The sequence below is a fragment of the Haemaphysalis longicornis genome, unplaced genomic scaffold, assembly GCF_048455015.1.
Source record: "Haemaphysalis longicornis isolate Haplotype H1 unplaced genomic scaffold, Haemaphysalis longicornis Haplotype H1 scaffold_8, whole genome shotgun sequence".
Taxonomy (NCBI): Eukaryota; Metazoa; Arthropoda; class Arachnida; order Ixodida; family Ixodidae; genus Haemaphysalis; species Haemaphysalis longicornis.
The window spans coordinates 184735763-184748384 of record NW_027526445.1 but is presented as its reverse complement, the minus strand read 5'-3'; the positions used below and the strand labels follow the sequence as shown (position 1 = coordinate 184748384).

General features: G+C 53.6%; 1 protein-coding gene across 4 annotated transcripts in view; it reads left to right on the top strand.

Moving 5' to 3' along the window:
- LOC144149418 (uncharacterized) overlaps window positions 1-12622 on the top strand; it is a 125211-nt gene that overhangs the window by 47874 nt on the left and 64715 nt on the right. For all 4 annotated transcript variants that reach the window (XM_077680979.1, XM_077680980.1, XM_077680977.1 and 1 more), the window contains exon 3: window positions 7575-7733. In XM_077680979.1, the coding sequence (XP_077537105.1) occupies window positions 7575-7733 (159 nt within the window). The remainder of the gene's footprint in view (window positions 1-7574; window positions 7734-12622) is intronic.

The following is a 12622-nucleotide window of genomic DNA, read 5'->3' as shown; positions in this document are numbered from 1 at the left end:
CACTTTTTGTTCAGGTCTAATTTTCGGCTATGCGCTGCTTTTCCTTATTGTATTTTAGGGGCGAAGCCCCCTAAAGGCTGGGGCTGTTGGCATCTCCTGTCGTCGTCGTCGTAATCGTCGTTTAGTCTCATGTAGTCACGGTACTAAAGCACCAGTACCGTTTAAGCCTCGCGCTAGCGAGCTTCGTACTCCAAAGACAAGAGACTTTTATAGAAAAGCTGTATGCCTGTACCCCCCAACGGTTTCATCTCCGTTGGCAAAAACGCCAAGGCGCCAAGAATACACTTGTACACTGCATGCTTCGCCCCTCACCAGGTTTCACGTTAGTAGAGATGGCCCGGGATTTTTTTAGAACTCGCTGTGGAAGTCTGATTTCATGTGTCGTGCACATTTTTTCTTCGACATTGGTCGCGTAAAACCGCCAGGCCTTCTGCATGAGGCAGTCCTCGCCACGGAGCGAAAATAATCCTCGCGTCAGCAACCTTCACTGCTCTCATCGTGCACCTGTTCCCAGTGCAGGCGACCGACGACTATCTCTGCACAGCAAACTCGCATCCGGAATTCGTCCTCGGGAGCGCTCTGTGTGTAGTTAGCTAATCGGCGATACCCCGGATCAAAGATGGCGGCGTCCGTCAGTTCGGGAGCAGGGGCCACGTGTCGTCGGAACGCCGCAGTGTCTCGGTCGGCCGCCTACGCAGCGAGCGAGCAAAGCGGTGGCGAGCCATGGCTGGCTGATTAGCGCATATTAATTAATTGGCGGCCCCGGAGAAGGGCCGCCGTCCTGTTTCGGCGCCCATTGTGACTGCCTGGCCATGTGTGAAAAGGGGCCGTTTCCCGACCACCTCCATTGGTCGCGCATGGCTGGACGCGCGTCGCGAGCGGCTGCGGCTGTCGTCACACCGACGCTGTCGAGCGCGCGCGCGAGAGGCCCCCGCTTGTAGTGGTAGCACTATACACTGTAGCAGCAGCAGCCGGCGAGAAGAGTAGGTACTTACTACACGTCCTTCCCGGAGTGGTCGCGCTCAACTCGGAGTGGTGTACCCCCTCCTGCGGCGGCGCGGTCGCACGCTGCGGGAGGCCGACGCGGACATGCCCTTGGAATATTTGTCTCTTCTTCTGCTTGATTCCCCCGCGACATTTAGTTTTATTTTAATCGAGGGTTGGAGAAACGAACCGTAATGACAACCCTTGCCCCCAAACCGGAAATGAATGGCCTTACTTCCGTCTTCAAATGATGTGGGAAGACCAGGAGAACGGCTTTGGGCGACCATATATGCGGACAGAAGGAAACACGACAGCTTGCGTTTCTTGGGTTATTGTGTTCGTTCCTGTGGTTAGCTGACCTCGTTACTACGTATCAAAGCTGAGGTAGCTTTACAAAATTATTCGCTGGGTCTTGTGGGATTGGGTTTGGCCAGTGTGGACGTGAGAACAGGTCTAAAAAAATAAAGCCATTCCACTGAAGGTGAAGCTGTCGGAAGTGCAGAGCAGTGATTCGCCATAATGGGCTGTGGCGCCGTTATCCGCTTACTGCTGCCACCCAATGCATTTCAAATTTCCCGCCTTCGCGGTGCTCGCGCGCGCCCCCTGCCTGAAACTGCGACAGCGGGAGTTCTGTACTCTTTGTGCTTGCTTTAATTTCGTATGCTGGAGCTGTTTTGCGTCATTTCGAATGCGTAATTTTTTTCTTGAGTGGCTGGAGCCTTTCTGCGTCATTTCGAACGCGCAATTTTTTTTTTTTTTTTTTGTTGCGTGGCTGGAGCCTTTCTGCGGCATTTCGAACGCGCCATTTGTTTTTCTGGCGCGGCCGCTTCTTTCGCTTCCTATCCTAAAAACCAATTCAACGGGCGTTCCCAACTAAATGAACGCGGGCGCTTCCGGTTAATTAGGTATATTTTGCCTCGTGTAACTGCAGTTTTCTTTGCGCTAAACGTGGAGATGTGTGACAAGCGCCAGCGGTTTACGAGTTTCGGACGCTTATGACTATATGAACCGTTTGGCTTTCGAAGCATGTGGGTTACGCCGCGACGACAGCCGCTACGACGGAACGCCGTGTGGTTCTACTTGGGTCCAGCGAGTGAGCTACGACGACAAGGCAAGCCCCTAAAGTGCTCTGCACTTAAAAGTCTGCGGTGCATATGTGCCGACACGACGTGTACCGCCCCTTCATTTCCTACTGATGTTTTCCTGCAGTACGCCCGTGCTTGGCGGATGGGCATGGTAGTTCGGTGTAAGCGATCGTTTGACGTACACGGTACAAAATGTATTTAAAAATTTGGGGTTCACTTCTTTTCGTAATAAACTCGACAGACTCCAGAGTGGGATGACTGTGGCGAAACCTCCATCCTGAATACGATTGCGCGACGACGAATACGACGCGACGATTGCGAATACGAGCTCGTTAGCAGTTCGCTGTGCTCTTAGCTGTAGATGGTACCGAAAAGCGAAAACGCCAGCAAAGATCCCCAAGTGGCCAAAATTACTCCGGAGCCCTGCACTACTGCGCGCATCATCGCCTGTTTACCGTCGGCGTGTTAAACATCATCATCATCATCATCATCATCATAATAATAATAAATAAATAAATAAATAAATAAATAAATAAATAAAAATCAATCAATCAATCCGCTCTTAGGTGTAACCACCATGCTACAACAGAGGTTGTGTCGAGCGGAGGAAGATTGAAATGATGAGACTTCGCGGCCTACAAATTCTTCGCTGGGGACGGGCATACATCGCAAGAAAGGTGCTGTCAGACTTGGCTTCGATATAAATGGCGCTCTTTGCTCCAGTTGGCCTTGCCCCATTAACGTCCAACCATCATCATCATTGATTTATATATATAAATGGAGCTTGGAAATATCTGAGCCCGAAGCTAAGGCTCCGGCGGTAGTGTGTAGGGTGGGGCAACTTTCCACACCGCTCTGTACGCGTTTGCAGTAGCGAGGTTACTACGTTGTATTCACTGCACATCGTTAAGTGACGGCCACCGGCCGACCTCGAGACGAACGTCACCTCCTGCCCCATTCGGCATCCCTCAGCGCCGTCGTCGTAGGCGCGGAAGCAAAACGGCACCGCTCCCCTGCCTCCTGCCTCCGTTTACGGGGCCTCCGTTAAGGCGCAACCACATGCGACGTTTTGGTCGCGTTTGGAGACCGTCCGCGACGACGCGCGTTCAGCGCGCGCCACCAAATACACAGCAGCGCGCTCGGAGCGCCGGTGTCTGCGCATCCCAGATTTTCGGTCCGTTTTCGGCGTCTGCGCCGGATGTTGCTGTCCTCAATTTCCGGTCCCCCTCCGCACGCAACATGGCGGCTCTTTATTTGGCGGCTCTTTAGCACTTTATTTAATAGAACATCAATTTAACGTGTTTTGTTTGTTGAAGTTTTGATTATTCTTCAGTTTATTAAAAATGACTTAAACAGAACGATGCTGCCTTTACCAAAGTAAGTCTGGCAACTTGGATCGGAGAAGCGCTCTTCGCGCGTCTCATGTGGTTGCTCGCCCTCTCCAACGCCCGTTCCGCGTCGGCGCCAGGCGCCGCAGACGGTTGCAAGACGCGGCCAAAACGTTGCATGTGGTTGCGCCTTTAGAGAAGACGCTGCTCGCCGCAGAGGCGCGTCGTCGATTGTCTCCGAGTGCGTGCGCTGCGTCCCGTCGGTGTCACCCCGCTGTGGCGGCAGCGTGATGACGCGACGCCTTGCCATGCTAATGCCGACCCACCTCTGCCCAGCCAACACCTCGGTGACGAGAGGGCCGGCCCCTCCGCCCCATTTCGGTGTAACCAAGGGTGAACTCTTTCCTCGCTGCTGTTCATCTGAGAGCCGAGGTTGGGGGGAGTCCACTGCAGCTGCATGGCGGCACCCCTGCCAATATTCGCTTTGCGGGGGAGTGAAGGGCGGTCAGTTGACGCGGAGGCCTGCTTATCTCGCCGGGGTGGCGTTGCCGCGCCTCGTCCGGAGGGGGTGGATGGGGGCGTCCCTCTTTCCTGCCTTGTCACGCCGCTCTCCTCTGCACCCGGCTGCCGGCGGTGACCTTACGACCTCCCGGTGCTACTGCTGCTTGGGCCGCCGCCCCACAGCGACCCGGGTGCATTCGTGCGTGCGTGCGTGATCGGCCGGAGGAGGCGAAAAAAAAAAAGCGAGGATGCCCGCGCGGAAGTGGGCGACGCGTTTGGCGGAACTTTGGTCTCCGACTGCTGTTTGCGCGCGTTGAACAGTGTCTCGTACCTTTGAACCTCCTTTGCACTGCAACAGGTGTGATGATGATGATGACGATGAAAAATTTTATTGTGCAGAGCGGGACGTCAAGATTATTCCGTCTCCTCTTGGCGTACAATAAGGCCTGGCTACATGCTTGCTTGCCAGAAGGCTGCAGTGGGGGTGCATAATTTGGAGAGGAAGTGCGGCCCGTCACTGGTCGGCGAGGAGAGTGCATCACGAGGTGGCACCGCGGCGACTACGTGGAGTCATGATTTAGAGCGCAGCTCTTAAGCGCCCTCTGCTGTGGTTTCGCGTAGTCCCTCCGCGTCGGCCTTGCTGTAACTGAGAGAACGCAGATGCCATCGAAGATAGACCGAGCAGAAAAGCAGATGATGAAAGTACGGAGAAAGTGTGAGGGGGAGGGCGTTATGCCGAGGCCGTGCGAGGCGTGCTCTCCTCGGTAACAACGCGCTACGATAAAACGCCAGATAGAGCCACTACTCTTTTCTCTCTCATTGTTGGATGCCGCCGACAGCGGGCATTGGTCGAGCCGCGTCACGTGACATTTGTTTACCCCGGAAGACCCATGGGCGCTGACATTTTGGTGCTCTGTGTTGCCGCGGGCGCGCGTTCTTCGATAAATCGTGATTTTCGGGGCGCAGTGTGGCTGTATGACACGTTGAGAGTGAGTTTTTAAGCCCGTGACAGAGTAGCGATGCCGTGCTGTTCTGTACCGGTCTGTTTCAACCGGACAGAAGGTGGAAAGCGCCTGCTTCGGTTTCCGCTGCGAAAGAACGACTGCGGCTTAGCATAACCTACAGCCGCCAGTAACGCGTAGCTTATTTAGTAACTTTAGCGTAACCTAGAGCCACTAAACAAGCTACGCTAGCGTGACCGAGCGTGACCCTGTCGCACCGGCGTGCGGGCCCGAAATCCTCAAAAAGTAAGCGCAGCTGTCATGGTTGCCAAGCGGCGCCCGGACCATTTCCGCCCGTCAATGTCGGTCGCAATAGGTCGAATAAAGCCGGCCACTCTGGCGTTAGGCACCAAAATGGCGGCCGCCGTGCGTCAGTATCGTTACTCTTACGCGTAGCTTATTTAGTGGTTCTAACGCCAGAGCAGGGGTTTATGCAGAATTTCGATTTTTTTTTGGGGGGGGGGGGTGGGGGTGGGGGGGGGGAGGGGTGTTGTATAAATCCCTAGGCAAGGTGCTTGTGGTTGTGCAATCTTTTTGGGGGGGTGTAGATGTCCTTCTGGGGGGGTGGTGGTGGGGGGGGGGGGTGGTGTATAAATCCCTGCGCCAGAGAATCGCGCCCGCCACCGCTCGTTCGCTGATGAAGCGATCACTTCCTGAGACGCAGCAGCTATGCTCCGTCGCCCAGAAGACTGCAGTTCGCGCAGCGCTCAAATTTCGCATTGGGGAGTATTCCAATCGTCATCTAGTGTTTTTTGGTTCCTCAACGAAACGACTGTAGGGTATGAAACTACGGGCTTATGAGCCAGAATAAAATTAAATTCAGTTATGTAAATGAACTAAACTAAATTAGTTGAAAATAAACTGGTGGAAACAGAGAAATTCTAGCTTAACACACATAGTCAAGAGTAGTACCCCTGTCACATGGGCACTTTCAATCGCGATTGAGTCGATCCGGATCGACTCAATCCGGATCGGATGCTGCTGCACGGCAGCCTCAATCGCGAGCGAACGCGTTCTCGCTCGAACTCAATTCCCGTTCCCCAAGCGCGATTGAGGTTTTCAAGCGCGATCAGACGAAAGCGGTGAAACTCTCGTCTCTTCTGAGTAATGGCACAGAAGTTGACAACTTCAACTAACGCCACAAATTGTATCAAATAACTTGACCCAAATAAGCGTGCGGTAACATTCATATAGTTACGTTTGCCACGACCGCGCTAAGTTACCAGACGCCGGCCGCGTAGTATATTTTCGGCGCCGTCTGGCGTACGTGAGTGCAACCGGTGCAACTTCTCAATCGGGATTGAAACGTACCGTATAGCAGCGGTGGTGCGCCGATAGGGCGCGCTCGAAAAGTCCATCACGCTTCGCTTCAATCCGGATTGAAAGTGCCCGTGTGACGTGGGGTATAAGCCGTTGGGCCGCTGAACACGAGGAAGCGCGTTCGATGCGCTTCCGCGGCGGCCGCTTTTCTGATGGAGGCGAAAAGCAAAAAAAAATGCACTCATCTCCACGAAGTGAATCATGGCAAGTGGGCGAAGCACTGGGGACCGTTCTTACCGTAAATCACCCGTGAGAGTGCTTACCGCTGCTAAAACGATTTCCAATCCAATCCAATCCAATTCGACTCGATTTAATCCAATCCAATTCAATCCAATGCTCCTCGCGCATGCGCAGCACGGCTCTCTAGGAGCATTCTCTCTCTCTCTCTCTCTCTCTCTCTCTCTCTCTCTCTCTATCTATCTATCTATCTATCTATCTATCTATCTCTCTCTCTCTCTCTCTCTCTCTCTCTCTCTCTCTCTCTCTCTCTCTCTCTCTCTCTCTCTCTCTCTCTCTCTCTCTCTCTAACCTTTTGTGATCCTTTTAATCTGTTTTTGTTAACCTTTTGTGAACCTTTTGTTCACAGATGTTTCGATTTACATGGTGCTGTGCCGTGAGCACGGACGCCGGACAAGCCTCGGCCTTAAGGTGCTTCGCCCCTAAGACGTCCGGGTGTACGAGGTTTCGGCGCACGTTAAAGATCCCCAGGCGGTCAAAATTAATCCGGAGCCCTCCACTACGGCGCGCCTCGTCACCTGCGTTGCGTCGGCGCGTTAAACCCTACAATCAATCGATTGTAATGGGGCCTCTGGTTCTCTTGTGTTGGGTCGTATCGCTTGGATGCTAACGTGTAGTTTTAGTGCTGATTTTTATTACGCCACTCCAGCTCATAATACGTCACTGGGCGTGAAATTGACAGGTTTTTCAATATTTTCGCGTTTCACTGGTTTGAAAAAAAAAAAAAGACATCTTTCGTGGCTGGAATGTAGCTTCGTTACCAAATACAAGTTCTGTCAAACGGAACCAGATTGTATTTTGGCTTCATGCCCCCTGGGGGGTTCACTGGGGAGGTTATGACGTCACGTGTGAACGGAGCGGCCCTTGTAAAGAATACATGCGGATGTTCTGCACATCGAGTACCTCCGATAACGTTGTTGCTATTAGTGAGTGCTTCAGTTAAAACCGGGTTTGTCGTGCGTCCCGGTGCGTCTAATTTGGCGAATATCCTCATGACGTGTTTGCGAACCTGCCAAAGGTAGGGAAGCAGGTCATACGCGATCTGAACACAGCCTGCCTTCATTGGGGCGGTCGCACCTTTTTGTCAACGTCCTCGGTTCGTTCTCGTTTGGTCCCAGGTGGAGCGGCTGCGGTCGTCCAACGCCGAGCTCGAGGACCGCTGTCACGCCACCGAACTCCAGCTGTGCGCCGAACGCCGATCGAGGGCGGACGCCGCCGCGACCGCCGCCGCGTCCTCTGCTGGACGCCGGCACAGCTACGGCGACCACAGCGACGACGTGAGTCTGCTCGCGTTGTAACACTGGGGGGGATCGCCTCCAAGCTGTTTCTGCAGAAGGGCAATTAAAAAGTCCCGCGCGTATTGGTGGGAGTCGTCGTAACGGGAAGCTTTCATCGTAGCATATCTGCGCTGAAATTAACTTGCGTGCGAAATTTTATTAGAGTATTATAGTGCTCGACGTAGTTGCTGATTTTTCATAACGGCGAGCAGTGGCGAGTGCGTCGAGAAATGTATGTGTGTATTTATTGCTCAAAAGAAAGAAATTAAGGTCCACCAACCGGCGTAAATTGTCTCGCCTAGGGGCGGACACCGGAACGCCTGCTGGTGTTGTAGCGAATTAAAGCGGAGAGTTGGCCGAGTTGGTTACTGTTTACTAATGAACTCGTACTTCTAGCGAACTTTAACACAGGACGAAGAAAGAAAAGACGAAACACACGCTGTTTCACAGCGTGTGTTTCGTCTTTTCTTCGCTCTGTGTTAAAGTTCGCTAAAAGTACGAGTTCATTAGAGATGTCGCGAGGGGCGTTGAAGTTAATTCTCAATTTTCCCGGCGAAGACGCCACCAGCTCAGGGCGCAGAGAACGGCGATGCATGCAGGCAGGAACGTAGGCTTCCCCGGCCGACGTGCCTGCCCCCTTACGTGGAGGTCAGCGTTATCTGGTGCAAGATAAAACCCAGCGGCGCACTCGGCCAGAAAGCAGCAGCAGCAGACGCTCCCCGTAAAAGCGGCTGGAGAGCCAAAGAAAGTTTCGCTGTAAATGTGGAAGTATGGCGAATCCTCGTTGCAGTGAACGTCTCCAAAATGCAGGCACTTATCGCGTATGGTAAAAGCACCCGACAGACCCAGCTTGGTGCCATTTGTGTACCTAAAAGATGTTTGTAGCGCTGGGTGGTTCTCATTACCGCTTGTTCACAGTTGTCTTGGATAATTCAGCTCCACCTAGTGTAAGCTTTTGCGAAACAGTCACGTATATCAAATTCCTCCTTATATGGAATGTTTTCACTGCCCTGATCACTTCGTTATAACTATGGCTTACTGTGTACCTGGACTGCAGCCAAAGGACTGTAAAGGTAAGCTGCACGGCATGCTTAGGAGTATTCGCAGTAAAACGAAAAGTCGCCGTCATTGTTCGGGTTGTCAGTTTTTATTCTAAAACTTACTCCGCCGTGGGGCTTCCATAAATGATTCGACCAATCTTCTATAAGTAGCCGATTAAATCGCTCTCGCGCTACAAACGGCTAGCCTCCATGTTGGCTTGGTTTGTTGATCAACTATACTAGAGATAAGTGCTGGGGTCGGGTTCGAATTCTGTACCAGGATGAATTTTTATTCAACCGAAGTTTTTAGGTGTCTGCTTTTTTTGCGTTACGGGATTGACGTTTCGTGCAGGGCATTCTGCCTCAGGGTTCTTGAATTAGAGGAAAATGGCGGAGCCGGCAAGAACGGACATTCACCGTGTTGCACAAGTAACTGGACAGATGGTGGTGGTGAAGGGGGCGATAAGGGGGCGGGGCAGCAGAAGGGAACAAAGAAGACGAAGAAGGTGAACAAGCTTTTTAGCACGAGATCGATTACTCCGACGAGGGTTCGAGGGTTTGTGAGTTCGAATCCTGTTACCGCCGGGTACGCACCGGTTTCTTTAATGGGTACAGGCGTCCCTGGTCGAGTGCGGGCCCTTTAAAGGGGATTTCACGTCTGGAAAGCTGCGTTTACCCTATCGAGGGGCCCTTGACCCTTCGCCATCTGGCGGGGCCCCCGGCCATTATGCTGCGTTGCGCCATTGGGGGGGGGGGGGGGGGGGGGAGTGAAAGAGTCTGGCGGCATGTCCTGCAACAGGCGGTTGCGATTTCAGCGTCCACCGTGGCTGTGGAAGGCACCATGTACATTCGTGTGCCTTGGTGGCGCCGGGCACCTACCGGTAAAATAAATACAAGCGACTCACCGGCCTGGCGCTGGGCCCTTGTGTGGGACTACAACGCTTGGCAAGTTCACCCGGCTTGCACGGGAAATCGCCCCTATGGAAAGGGGCGGCTGCAAAAACGCAGGAGTGAGTGAGTAAATACTTTATTAAAATCGCCTGCAGGCGGCCTCCGTTACCGAAGTGCCGTGACGCGGCCCTACGTCTTTCCGGCTGGGCTCTTTACTAGGCAGCTCCCTCGCTACTAGCGTCGAGGTCCTCCGGCCTGCCCGCGCTGGGCGGCCGGACCCTCTCGGCTTTCGCTGGGGCGATGCTGTTCAAGTGCCGCCAGGATCTGCTGGACGGCCTGTAGTTGTACGTCCTTGTCACTGCTCCGCGCCGCGGTCAGGTACCACGGCGGGATCTTTGTCTCCATTGACGCTTCTGTAGGTCTTGCCGAGCAGTCCCAAAAAAAAACGCAGGAACTTTTTTTTTTAGGTGCTTAAAGCCGCCAGCATCTGGCAGGGCTGACTGAAATGGGCAAAGGTGACGTTGTCGAGGTGCCTTAAAAATGGCCCAGCGAACGGGAATGGGATGCAGAAGTGCGACAAGATGGTGAATTTGTGCAAGTAGTAACGTGCATACTTGGGAAGAGTGAAGGTGAGAGTGAGACGGGGCTTATCCACGCGCATAACGGGTCCTCATGCATGGACTGGTCAAGACAGTGAACGGCATGAAAAAAGAAAAAAAAAATACGTTGGTTAAATTTTTTAAATGCAGAGCATTTCTTTAACTCACGATGTCACCCGGCGTTGGCGTGCCTCGTTGTCCGCAACAGCCGTTCCAGGTGCGCCCTCTCCCCAACTCCTCCTCGTCTGCCCTCCGCTGCTCCTCGCGTTTCGCACTTGATCTCACCCCCACTGCTCTCTGCGCATGCGCCGCGTTGCTATGACAACGGAGGCGCGTCGTTTGCGTCGTCTGCTTCCTCTCTGCCGCGGCTGCGCTCCGCGGCGCCGAAGTCAAACGGGAGCGCGCGGCCTCGTCCGCAACAGCCGTTCCAGGTGCGCCCGCTCCCCCACTCCTCCTCGCCTGCTCTCCACTGCTCCTCGCGTGCTCTCTGCGTGCTCGGATCGCATTAAGTAACAGGTGGGGCGCGCATGCGTCGTAGTTTGGCGCGGGAGCAACAACAGTTGTGGCGTGATCGTGACGTAGTCGTGACGTGGTCGTGGCGCGGTCGTGCCGTGATGGGGCGGTTCTCGGCGTTCGCTCTCGCTGTCAATTTCTTTCGAACCAGATAATAAATGATGTCACGTGGCCACTTAATTACGCCTCCTCATTAATTACAATAATAATTATAACAACAAACAATAACGACAACCAACAGCAACAACTGCAACAACATTAACGTAACCCAACCTACTTAACGTCGTGCGCCCCCCGAAAATGCTCTGCATTTGACCGTGCCCCTCGCGAGGGGGATGTTTCATAAAATTTTTGGTGATTTCCGTTAGCGATGCGCTGATCTCGGCATAGTTCGGAATAAATTCGCGATTATAGCCTGTTAGGCCGGGGAATGCGCGAACTTGCCGTTGTGTTTTCGGTGCCGGCGCTGTCTGAATCTTTTCTAGGTTCTTTTCCAGCGGTGCTAGTTCTCCTTGCCCCATTCGATGCCCGAGGAAGTCGATCTCTGTTGTTGTGCTTGTCAGACAAGCGCAATTAAAACTGTAGCTAAACTCGGTGGCCCGGAGTATGCCGAGTGCGGGCTGAATTAAGCGTGAGTTGATTTTGCTTCAGGAGTTGTAATGGAAAGTATGATGGGAAGGTGTGCTGGTGCCTCGGCCATTGGCCCTCCTTGGATTAACACGTCCCATTCTATTCCAGAGGTCACAGTGCGACATGCCGTACAGCGTACGTGGCGATCGTGTGTACACTCTCTGTTGGGGAGGTATGAAAAAAAAAATGAGTATCGGGAGTTCTCGATCCCGCATCCCTTAGGAAATTCGTTGGCGTACGCGCGATTTCACTCCTCGTCATGAGTCCCGGTGAGGCATTGCCGTATACGTAACGAGGGGCGCTGCCATCAAGAGGGACACGGGCGGGATCAACTGGCCGAGGAAGTTGCGTGTGTCCGAATGCTCGCATCATGATTCGACGCTTTACGTTCTGTCCACTTCTTTCGGATGGGGTAGTGAGTGAAAATTTTGGCCGACGGGCTCTCTCCGTCACGCGTATCCGCGATGGCTGGCATGCGATGTGGGATTCGGCTGGTGGGATGCATTTTCGCTTGGGAGAAAAAAATGGTTTCGTGTGGAGGGCTGGCTCTGCACTACGCAAATGTTTGCTCGTGCGAGCTTGCCCAGATAAGGTAATTGATACAGAGTATTGATCCTGCCGTGGGTGATGACGAGGAGGTCGAGGTGATGTCACCAGTTGTCGCTGATGGCTCGCCTGTGTATAGTCTCGGTGCACGACGCGGATTTGGCCTTGGGGCTTGTATTGGTTGCTACTGCAAATGTGTGGGATTGGGTATACGGCCCGGCCCAACAGGCGCCCGCCGCCAAAAATGTAACTACGACACAAGTGTATGAATATGAGCGAATATCGTTCTCCTGTAGAACGAATGGCCCCGTTATGTGAGCGCTTAGTGAACTCCTCGCGAGCGGAAGAATCATCCTTCCCAGGCTTGTATTATTGTCGCGAAGCGGAGGTCTGTTGATGTGTTCTGGTTGTTTTGAGTTCTGTGCCCACAGCCAGGGCTCTTGCTTCCAAGTGCTTTGTGTGCGAACGGTTCGGACGCGGATAGGCCCTGGCCCCCTTTTTTCTGAGAAACGGCTCCGGCGCGTGTGTTTGCGCTCGGACCGACCTACGCGACTGTTGAGGGGAGCGAGCCATCGGCCCGTCTCAGGTTATCGCGCCGCAGTGGCGTCTCCGACCCCCCGTTGCGTCTACGCGGGCCGCCCTGTGCTCCGAACCCTCGGTCTGGTTCAAA